We start from the raw sequence: 12,361 nt of genomic DNA, 5'->3' as shown, positions 1-12,361 counted from the left end.
AATGCAAGATGTATTTATTTTATCGAATATTCGAATATATTCGAATACTCCTATCGAATATTCGAATATCAATTATTGACAATTTTGACATCCCTAGCAATAATGGTATTAAATGTTTTCGAAAAGATTAGCTATAAAATTATAAGAGAAGGTCACGGTGACCTATTTTTAAGTTGACTTTGTTTGAAGACCGAAGATGCATCAACTGACAAAGTCTGATGATCAAAGGCCTAAAAATGTCCAAAATATGCCCCCAAATCAATTTGAAACAAATGCCTGCAAAATTGAAAAAGTAGGTCACTGTGACCTTCTTTTTAAGTTAACATGATGTGGTCCTAAGATGCATCAAGTTACAAGATTTGATTATCCTAGTATATATAGTGAGCAAAATATAAACATTTCTATTAAAATAAGTGTAATTTTTGGTCAACTTTGAAGTGACCTTGAGACCACGCCCTTTACCCCAGGGTGATGCCTTGAAAAACTTTTAATTTTCAACATATCCTGATCCTTGTAGGTAAGTTTGGTGAAAATCTGTTTGGTGGTTCTAGAGAAGAAGATTTTTTAGCAACCAGTACTTTTGGTTTTATTTTCCTGATTATCTCCCCTTGTTTAAGGGTCCTTACCCTAGTTTTAGTATAAATGGTAGCCCTTGGGCCAAGAATACCCTGTGATAAATTTGACACTGATGGGCCAAGGGGTTCTTGAGTTATTGCCCACATTCTAAAAAATTAATGCACACCACACAAATGGCCATAGTATTAGTTCTTTGAGCCTTTGGCTCAAAAGAGCAAAAGAGACACATTTAAACTAAAATCACTTAAATTAAAGATCATAGTGACCTTGAAATTGGTCGCCACACATCTTTTACCTTCTACATAAGATGCATAAACTGACCAAGTTGGATGATTATAAGTCTAAGTTTTCTAGTTATGAGCTGGACAGGATTTTTCCATATTTGGCTATAACTTTTTAAATAAAGTTCAAAGCGACCTTATTTTAATGCGCAAAGTTCTACCCAAGATGTATCAGCTGACAAAGTGTGATACCTCTAGGCCTAATAGCATTAAAGTTATGAGCCGGACACGAAAAAGGTAAAAGATGGACAGACAGATGGATGGACATGAAGTCTACAACATAATACATCCCATCTTAAGATAGATGTATAACAAGAGGCCCTGGGGAGACATTGCTCACCTGAGCAACTAGCTAGATAAAAGCAAAAATCAGTTTAAAAGTTTAAATATAAAAGTGGGTTCAGGGGAGAGAGGGGTATTTGAACAAACTTAGATCTACACTTCCTACAGATGCTTTTAAATTGTTATAATACATTAGCTTTGGTGTTAATAAGATGAAAGTTTTGACTGATATAACCTTTATATTCCTTGAGAAGAAGAAAGAAAAGTGAAAAGTTTACAACGACATCAACGACAGACAACGGACAAATTTCGATCAGAAAGGTTCACTTGAGCCTTCAGCTCAGGTGAGCTAAAAACCAAATCATAGCCTTGCTGATCTTAAGAAAAACTTTGATCGAGCATTGTGGCCCCACCCTAACCCTGAGGTCATGATTTGAACAAACTTAGATCTGCACCACCTGAGGATGCTTCCATATAAATATGACCAATCATGTGTTTGCTGTTCTTGAGAAGATTTTTAAAGATTTTCCCTTTAAATTCCTATGTAAAACTTTGAACGACCATTGTTGTCCCACCCTACCTCTGGGGGTCATGATTTAAACAAACCTAATTTTACACCACCTTAGGATGCTTCATTATAAATATCAATAATTATGGCTTTTCTGCTCTTGAATCTACATACACCACCTGAGGATGCCTCCATATAAATATGACCAAACATGTCTTTGCTGTTTTTTAGAAGAATTTTGCTATACATTCCTATGTAAAATTTTGATCGTCAATTGTGGCCCCTCATCACCCACTGGGGTTAAGATTTGAAGAAAATTGAATCTGCACTATCTGAGGATGCTTTGTGGCAACGCACTTTGAAAAAATTATGTACTTTGAAAAAAATTTTCAAAGTGCATTAAAATTTGGGCAAAGTTAACACACTTTGAAAAAAATTTACAAAGTGCTTTAAATTTAGGACACACTCAACACACTTTGAAAAAAAATTTTCGAAGTGCGTTAAGAGTGTACATAAAATTTTCTTACAATTGTATATTTAACATACTTTGAAACAAGAGGTCCACGGGCCTTATAGGTCACCTGAAAATCATGTAACAACTTTCCAACAATTGAATTTGGTTTGTGTTTTAAACCAGAGGCCATGAAATTCACTATTTGGAAAGAGGCACCATTGCTTAACATAATTATACACTTATATGTTACTACATAGTCACTTAATACCCATAGTAGATCAGAGTAACTAAGAGAAAATGCACATCCATTCCAAACCAGATGTGCACCCCACCCCACAGAAACTGCTGACCCTGGGGCCACATATTTCAAAATTTTGAAAATTTTATCATAAATGCCATTTCATGAAATTTGGTTGATTAATACTTATGAGCAGATTTCAAAGCATTAATTTATTTTCAGACTATGTATCCCCCTCCCTGATACCCCTGATCCACGGGTCATGAAATTAACCATTTTGCTAGATGCACCTTTCTTCATCATAAATATATATACTTAGATCATTGGCATAATACCCGTGAGCAAAGTAAAAGATTTTCAAAGAATTAATGTATTTTCACTTTATAATCAAAAGACCCCCTCCCCTTACACCAAATAGCAAAACCCCTGACACAGGGGCCATGAAATTCACAATTTTGGAAGAGGCACTCTTGCTGATTATAACTACGTACTTAGTTCATTAATACCCAGGAGCAGAGAGAAGATTTTCAAAGATTTAATGCCTTTTCACTAATAATTAATAGAGCCCCACCCTAACACCAGAACACCTGACCCTGGGGCCATGAAATTCACAAATTTGAAAGAGGCACTCTTGCTCATCATAACTATGTACTTAGTTAGTTTATTTAATACCCAGGACCAGAAAAGAAGATTTTCAAAGATTTAATGCATTTTCACAAATGAATATAACCAATAGAGCCCCGCCCTAACACCAGAACCCCTGACCCTGGGGCCATGAAATTCACAAATTTGAAAGAGGCACTCTTGCTCATCATAACTATGTACTTAGTTAGTTTATTCAATACCCCAGAGCAGAGAAGGAGATTTTCAGAGATTTAATGCATTTTCACTACACATGTATAATCAATAGAGCCCAACCCTAACACCAGAGCCCCTGTCCCTGGGGCCATAAAATTCACAATTTTGGAAGAGGCATTCTTCCTCATCATAACTATGTACTTAGATAGTTTATTTAATACTCAGGAGCAGAGAACAAGATTCTTAAAGAAATAATGCATTTTCATATAGCCCCACCCTCGCACTAGAACCCCTAATCCTGGGGCCATGAATTTCATAATTTTGGTAGATGACTCAATGCTCATTACATTCATTCCAACAGTTTTACTGCTTGATGTCCAGGAGTAAAGAAGAATATTTTTAAAGATTGCATTAATTTTAGTGGTTTTGGCCCCACCCCTCAGGCCCCAGGGGGGCAGGGACCATGACATTCAAAATTTTTGTTCCCCTTCTCCCATGGATGCTGTATACCAAATTTGGTTGAAATTGGTTCTGTGGTTTTAGAAAAGAAGCTGAAAATGTTCAAATGTTAACACATGACACACGATACATGACACACAATGGACGACGATGGATGAAAACGGATAGCAATAGATCACCTGAGTGACTCAGGTGACCTAAAAATATGTAGAAAACAAAACTTCTAGACTTAAAATTTAGTAATTGAGAGAATCAATTTGAAATATTTATAGCTCTCAAACTTTTAAAATTTTCATGTATTGATTGCCAGTGAGAACAAAGAGAAAACAAGTAGAAGGTCTCTCAACCCTACTTTTTTTTTCTTATACTTAGCAGTCGGTAGCAAATTGAAAGTGGACCCTCCACCCCCAGTCCAAAGGTAAGCCCCAATTATCAATGCCTATATTATTTATGTATTTGCAAAACATTTGTGTGCCTAAGACCCCCCCCTCCCGGATATTGATGCCTATGCTTCCCCAAATATATCCAAATATATGTATTTGCATAACTGTTAAGATGTTGAAAAATTTCTATAAATTTTAGTTCACATAAAATGCATGTGAACTGGAAAAAATAAGTACTGTAAAACATTTAAGGGGGCCGATTATAGTTTCCTTTGCGCAATATTTCGCGCATCATAGTAAAATGAAGCGTATATACTGTTTTAATGCAACTTTTTTCGCTTAATTATTTAAATTAAACAAAATTAAGAAATTATAGGTATAGAAATGTAATTACAATTTGATATAACTGATTTTTTAACCGATTTTGCAATTGATAGGTAGGTTGACGTCGTTGCAGTGTGTTTTTGACGTTATGATAACCTGTAGCTCTTAAAGAAACGGGTAATTAAAATATTGTTAAAGAAAAAGTAATAAACATACGCTCTTGAAATTTAAAACATAGAAATTTGAGAATATCTCCAATATTTTTACTATTTTTTCATGTGACTCCATTGTGTACGTCATATTTAGTAATACTCTATAAAAATAGTAACATTTGCTGATTTTTTGCATTTTGAGATGCCCCCTCTGGTAACAAGACGGTAGAATTTTGTGTTTCTTATATATATTGTATAATATAGTATTACTCATCAAATATTATAGTTTGAACAAAATGTCTATTGTAGTATTTGTATAATTTGCTTTAAAGTGCTAAAAATTGGCATTTTCCTATATAATCCTATAGTAAATGTACCTGTATTTTGAGACGGTCCCTTAAAAATACCCGGACGGTAGATTTCCCCCAAACTTTGCACGTACACTAAAGTTAATGTAAGCTATATATGGTATAAAAATAAAGAGTTTTCGCTATTGTAGTTTTCACACAATAAAACTATAGTCGGCCCCCTTAAGAGATATGTATGGAAAAATCAAAATCACTAACTTTCGCATCCCTTATCACCCAAAAGTTATCCAACTGAACAGGTTCAATTATTTATCATACTGTAGATTTGCAAGAATATTGACCAAGCCGTACACATTTTTTTTTCAAAGTGCTTTAATACGGTTGATATTAACACACTTTGAAAAGAAATTTTATTTTTTCAAAGTGCATTAATTTGGTCCAAAATTTAACGCACTTTGAAAAAATTTTTCAAAGTGGCGTAATTTTTCAAAGTGCATTGTAATAATGCTTCCACATGAGTTTCTTCTTTCCTGGTTCACTGGTTCTTGAGAAGAAATTTATTAAAAATTTTTAATAATTCATAATTATCTCCCCTTGGAAGAGGACATAGTTTTTCTTTAGAATAAACTTGAATCTCCTTTACCCATAAATACTTTGTGGCAAGTTTTGTTAAAATTAGCCCAGTGGTTCTTGACAAGAAGATGAAAATGTGAAAAGTTTACAACAAGGACGATGAAGACAATGCCAACAATGACAACAATGACAACAACGCCAATTGCGACAACAGACAATTTTTTTTATCAGAAAAACTGACTTGAGCCTTCAGCTCAGGTGAGTTATTCAAGAGGACCACAGGCCTTATAGGTCACCTGAGTACCATGTAACAACTTTCCAAGAGATGAATTTGGTTCGTGTTTTAAACCAGAGGCCATGAAATTCACAATTCTGAAAGCTTATCATAACTATACACTTAGCATGCTTTCTTTGGTTACTTAATACTCAGAGATAGATCAAAGTAACAGAGAAAATGTCTTTCCATTTTATAACCAGTTGTGCATCCCATCCCACAGTTACCACTGACTTTGGGCCACACATTTCAAAATCATAAATTTTATTTCATCATATTAAATGGTAGATTAATACCTAAGAGAAGATTTCAAAGCATTAATTTATTTTCAGACTATGTACCCCCCTGAGTACTCCTGAACCAGGGGCCCTGAAATAAATTACTTTGGAAGAGACACCCTTCTTCGTCATACAATGTAAATATGTACTTAGATTATTGCCATAATACTCAGAAGCAAAGGAAAAATTTTTTAAAGAAATTATGCATTTTCACTATATAATCAATGGAGCCTGGCCTTAACAGCAGAACACCTGACCCCGGGGCCACAAAATTCACAATTTTGGAAGAGGCAACCTTATTCAACATAACTATCTACTTGTTGGTTTATTAAATACCCAGAAACAGAGAAGCTTTTCAAAGAAACAATGCATTTTCACTATATAATCTATATAGCCCCACCGTAGCACTAGAATCACTGACCCAGGGGCCATGAAATTCACAATTTTGGAAGAGGCAGCCTTATTCAACATATCTATGTACTTGTAAGTTTTTTTAATGCCCAAGAGCAGATCGAAAAGAAGATTTGCAAAGAAATAATGTATTTTCACTCTATATAATCTTTTTAGCCTAGCCCTAGCACAAAAATTCCTGACCTTGGAGTTACAATTCCACAATTTTGGTAGAGGGCTGCTGATTACAATTATGCCAACAGTTTGACAGGTTGATGCCCAGGAATAAAGAGAAGTTTGCATTAATTTAAGTGGTTTTGGTCCCAGCCCTCAGACCCCAAAGGGGCAGGGACCATGATGTTCACAATTTCTGTTCCCCTTCACCCACCCGTAGATGCTTTATGCCAAAATTGGTTGAAATTGGTTGAGAGGTTGCAGAGATGAAGATGAAAATGTTAATGCACGACATCTGATGAAAACAGAATTACCAATAGGTCACCTGAGTTTACTTAAGGATGAATTCTTCTGATCATTTTACCCCAAGTGGGTCTTCGTACTTAAACATGTCGTAAAATTCAAACTGATAACAATTTACAAACAAGTTTTTTAAGTTTTTATGATTAACATGTTAAACTATATTTATTTTTAAATAACAAATCTTTCTATGTTGTATTAATGACCGAGACATGTGCAAAATTACGATATTTACGACATAGGCCTAAGAAATCGACATGATCGAGAGGGGAAGAAGATGGGATCGCCTGTTTCAAAGCGACAGGAATGCCGAATGGCACTCTGTTAAAAGAGCCAACCGACAGAAATTTTAAAACATTTAAAAAATTGCCGATATCACAATTAGGCCTACAGGTACATTCTTGAAAGCGGTCCCCAAACATACCAGCCAAGAGCGCCGAAGTGTGTTGACGACGATCCAGTAGCCTAGCAGTGGAAAAAGGGAAAATGTAGGTATCCAATGCTTTCAAACTTATTGAAAATAGCAATGTTTATGCATTATAGATATAAAAGTTTCAAAATACTTAGTATACTGTCACATCGCAAACTGAAACATAGCATAAACATGTTACATACATATACGGAACGTTAGGCCTAAGGGGTCTTCAGATTCGTGCAGACGACAGCATTTGTATTATCCTTTTTATTGCAACTTCAGCTCGTAGTATATGATAAATTTCCTTTGATATTGTAAGTGCAGAATATCTATCCCAAATTTATAGACATACCGTATGAAAATAATAAGATAACATCTATAATTTTTAGCTGTTTACATTCGATAAAAAACTAGGTCGCTTCATTCTATGGCGGCCTATGCGGGTTAAAAAATGGAATATTTCTGAGCAAGAGAAAGAGAGGACATCTAACAAACTATTATGAAGTTTAATGTGTTAATTGATTACTTTTTGTTCATAAAAAACTTTTCTTAACAAAAGTGCAATTATTACCTGAAACAAGAGGCCCATGGGCCACATCGCTCACCTGAACACTGTGGCTAGGAAAAAGTAGGTTTATTGGTTTATTGGTTTATTTTTGAAAAGTTTAAATCCAAAAGTAGTCCCATGAGCAATGGCTTTGCTATTCTTGAGAAGATGATTTTTAAAGAATTTTCCTATATATGTCTATGTAAAACTTTGATTGGCCATTGTGGCCCCGCCCTACCCACCAGGGGTCATGATTTGAACAAACTTGAATCTACATTACCTGAGGATGCTTCCATATAAATATGATCAATTATGGCTTTGTTATTCTTGAGAAGAAGATTTTTAAAGAATTTTCCTATATATTTCTATGTAAAACTTTGGTCGGCCATTGTGGCCCCGCCCTACCCTACCCCGGGGGTCATGATTTGAACAAACTTGAATCTACACTACCTGAGAATGCTTCCATATAAATATGACCAATAATGGCTTTGTTATTCTTGAGAAGAAGATCTTTTAAGAATTTTCCTATATATTTCTATGTAAAACTTTGGTCGGCCATTGTGGCCCCGCCTAACCCATGGGGGTCATGATTTGAACAAACTTGAATCTACACTACCTGAGGATGCTTCCATATAAATATTATGAATTATGGCTTTGTCATTCTTGAGAAGAAGATTTTTAAAGAATTTTCCTATATATTTCTATGTAAAACTTTGGTCGGCCATTGTGGCCCTGCCCTACCCCCCAGGGGGTCATGATTTGAACAAACTTGAATCTACACTACCTGATGATGCTTCCATATAAATATGATCAATCATGGCTTTGTCATTCTTGAGAAGAAGATTTTTAAAGAATTTTCCCATATATTTCTATGTAAAACTTTGGTCGGCCATTGTGGCCCCGCCCTACCCCCGGGGGCCAAGATTTGAACAAATTTGAATCTACACTACCTGAGGATGTTTCCCCATAAGTTTCATCTTTCCTGGCACAGTGGTTCTTGAGAAGAAGATTTTTAAAACATACCACCAAATTTTCATTAAATCCCAATTATCTCCCCTTGAATGAGGGCCTGGCCCTTTTTTTGAACAAACTTGAATCTCCTTCACCCAAGGATGCTTTGTGGCAAGTTTGGTTGAAATTGGCCCAGCGGTTCTTGAGAAGAAGTCGAAAATGTGAAAAGTTTACAGACAGACGGACAGACAGACAGCTAGACAGCTAGACGGACGCCGGACAAAATGTGATCAGAAAAGCTCACTTGTGCCTTCGGCTCAGGTGAGCTAATTATCACACTAATTTTGAATATTTGGTGAATAAAAACACATAATTTGATGCCTAAATGCCTTGATTTATTTTCATTAAATGCTGAAAAGAAATAGGGGTGGGGATACCCGGGGTATAAAAAATATCAAAACTTTCTCATATGTACACTAGTCACTAACCCCTACTTTTCATGCTATGAAAAGGATCCATAATACCCAAAGAAACTGTACAACAATTTTCTTAAAAAGTTTAAATGTAGAAATATGTCTTTCTTTGGTTTTTCGAGCAATTTTATAGGGAAAAATTTGCCTAATTTTGAGACTGGTGAACAACATTTTTGGGTACAAGTTAATTAATTGGTATTTAATTGCACATATTTTTCTTAAAAAATCAACAATACTTTCAAGAAAATCTTAGGAAAATTAAGTTTAAATTGATTATATTTATAAGTTTATGGGGGTATTTTATGGTCTAATAGCATTTTTAATGAAATTTCCCATGCTCTATTTTGGTCTATATTCGAGGGGTTGAATCTCTCTTAGATGAACACTTTTTTTGTCTTTAAATTATTCCTTGGATATTACACTTTTAGAACAAGAGGCCCATGGGCCACATCGCTCACCTGAGTAACTTGGGTGATGCAGATCTTTTTAAAAGATTTGTTCTATATATATTTCTATGTAAAACTTGGATTCCCCATTGTGGCCCCGCCCTACCCCCGAGGGTCATGATTTTAACAATTTAATATCTACACTACTCAAGGATGCTTCCACATAAGTTTCAGTTTTCCTGGCCTAGTGGTTCTTGAAAAGAAGATTTTTAAAGATTTGTTCTATATATATTTCTATGTAAAACTTGGATTCCCCATTGTGGCCCCGCCCTACCCCCGAGGGTCATGATTTTAACAATTTAATATCTACACTACACAAGGATGCTTCCACATAAGTTTCAGCTTTCCTGGCCCAGTGGTTCTTGAGAAGAAGATTTTTAAAGATTTGTTCTATATATTTCTATGTAAAACTTGGATTCCCTATTGTGGCCCTGCCCTACCCTCAGGGGTCATAATTTTAACAATTTAATATCTACACAACCAAAGGATGCTTCCACATAAGTTTCAGCCTTCCTGGCCCAGTGGTTCTTGAGAAGAAGAATTTTAAAGATTTGTTCTATATATTTCAATGTAAAACTTGGATTCCCTATTGTGGCCCTGCCCTACCCCCGGGGGTCATGATTTTAACAATTTAGTATCTACACTACCCAAGGATGCTCCCACGTATGATTCAGCTTTCCTAGTCGAGTGGTTCTTGAGAAGAAGAATTTCAAAGATTTGTTCTATATATTTCTATGTAAAATTTGTAATCCCTATTGTGGCCCTGCCCTACCCCCGGGGGTCATGATTTTAAAAATTTAATATCTACACTACCCAAGGATTCTTCCACATAAGTTTCAGTTTTCCTGGCCAAGTGGTTCTTGAGAAGAAGATTTTTAAAGATTTGTTCTATATATTTCTATGTAAAACTTGGATTCCCTATTGTGGCCCCGCCCTACCCCCGGGGGTCATGATTTTAACAATTTAATATCTACACTACCCAAGGATTCTTCCACATAAGTTTCAGCTTTCCTGGCCCAGTGGTTCTTGAAAAGAAGAATTTTAAAGATTTGTTCTATATATTTCAATGTAAAACTTGGATTCCCTATTGTGGCCCCGCCCTACCCTCGGGGGTCATGATTTTAACAATTTAATATCTACACTACCCAAGGATTCTTCCACATAAGTTTCAGCTTTTCTGGTCCAGTGGTTCTTGAGAAGAAGATTTTTAAAGATTTGTTCTATATATTTCTAAGTAAAACTTGGATTCCCTATTGTGGCCCCGCACTACCCCCGGGGGTCATGATTTTAACAATTTAATATCTACACTACCCCAGGATGCTTTCATATAAGTTTCAGCTTTTCTGACCCAGTGGTTCTTGAGAAGAAGATTTTTTAATGACCCCACCCTATTTTCGTATTTTCTTGATTATCTCCCCTTGGAAGGGGTCTTGGCCCTTGATTTTAACAATTTAAATTTCCCTTCACCCAAGGATGCTTTGTACCAAGTTTGGTGAAAATTGGCCCAGTGGTTCTTGAGAAGAAGTTGAAAATGTGAAAAGTTTACAGACGGACGGACGGACAGACAGACAGACAGACGGACGGACGGACGACTGACAACGGGTGATCAGAAAAGCTCACTTGAGCTTTCAGCTCAGGTGAGCTAAAAATATAAGCGTTTGGAAAGTTTAATGCACATTTTTTTCCGGGTATCAGAAGAATACATCCTTAAAAAAAAATGGATAATAGATAAAAATCCAAATCAGTTCAGCAAATGAATCAAAAGCTTACTCATCATATAGCAGGACATATGAATTTATGGATATATAGTACTGTTTGCAGACAAGATAGTGATAGATTGTGTCCTACTTTCCAGAAGAAATAAAAAGTATAATAAAAGATACCTGTAAAACATAGTATAGAATAACCAAGATTGGGATTATTATTCCAAAGGCAGGAACTGCATACAAAATTAGACCAAGAACGGAAGCCAGTTGAAGCAAAATATTGACCATTGACCGTATGGTAAATGGAACAATAAAATCTATTTCAGCTATGTCTGATGAGTAGCGGTTTATGAATTGCCCCATAGAGTGCTCTTGGAATATCTGCATTGGGCAATTTAGTAGATGCTTTAACAGTCCTAAAAACAGCCTATCTGAAGCCAAAATGCCACCAAGAGCCATTGAAAAAGCTGCTACAGCTGCTAGAGAACCTGTCATATAAAAGAAAAGATGGTTTATAAAAGGTTTTCCTCAACTATATGTGCAGTCTGAAATTAATGGATGACTTGATTTAAAAGAAACTCTTATTCGATGGTTGTCCCAGAAAAACAAACTCTTTGAATATTTCAAATATTATTTAAGAAAGCTCTAAACACTAACAGAAACTGCTTTTTAGACTTGGAGAAAAATATATTATATAAAGGTGTGCATACCGAGTTTTTTCATTTATTTGTAACAATGGGTGCCTGCCTTATTTCTGCAGGAAGAATGCTCAAAGACAATGGACTATTTATGAGCAGAAATCACTGCTGTTTACTTACGTTGGGAAAATTAATGAAAATAATGAAATCAATTACTTAATCTTGGTCTAATATACTGCTAAAAACAATTTAATCTATTACTAATCATCTAATTAACAGAAAATAACATCTTTTAAAATCTTACTTCTACAGGCAGATCACTCTTAAACTGCATAAAACTACCCTATAAGTAGAGCTCGTTAGTGTGCAGTGTTTAGAGCTTCCTTAACCAAAACTAATAATTTCTTGCATGCTGTTGAAATGATCCTTTCGT

At 35.4% G+C, this 12,361-nt stretch overlaps 1 protein-coding gene across 1 annotated transcript in view; it reads right to left on the bottom strand.

The window, feature by feature from the left end:
- Window positions 1-11,837, bottom strand: part of LOC134235149 (multidrug resistance-associated protein 1-like) — a 28,945-nt gene extending 17,108 nt beyond the window's left edge. The window contains exon 1 of the mRNA XM_062717250.1: window positions 11,468-11,837. Coding sequence (XP_062573234.1) covers window positions 11,468-11,785 — 318 coding nt within the window. The 5' untranslated portion in view covers window positions 11,786-11,837. The remainder of the gene's footprint in view (window positions 1-11,467) is intronic.
- Window positions 11,838-12,361: the final 524 nt, after the last annotated feature.

The sequence above is a fragment of the Saccostrea cucullata genome, unplaced genomic scaffold (genome assembly GCF_032062105.1).
Source record: "Saccostrea cucullata isolate Sc308-1 unplaced genomic scaffold, CSIRO_AGI_Scuc_v1 ctg8830, whole genome shotgun sequence".
Lineage (NCBI taxonomy): Eukaryota > Metazoa > Mollusca > Bivalvia > Ostreida > Ostreidae > Saccostrea > Saccostrea cuccullata.
The sequence above is the reverse complement of the archived record's forward strand: the minus strand, read 5'-3'. Positions and strand labels throughout refer to the sequence as shown.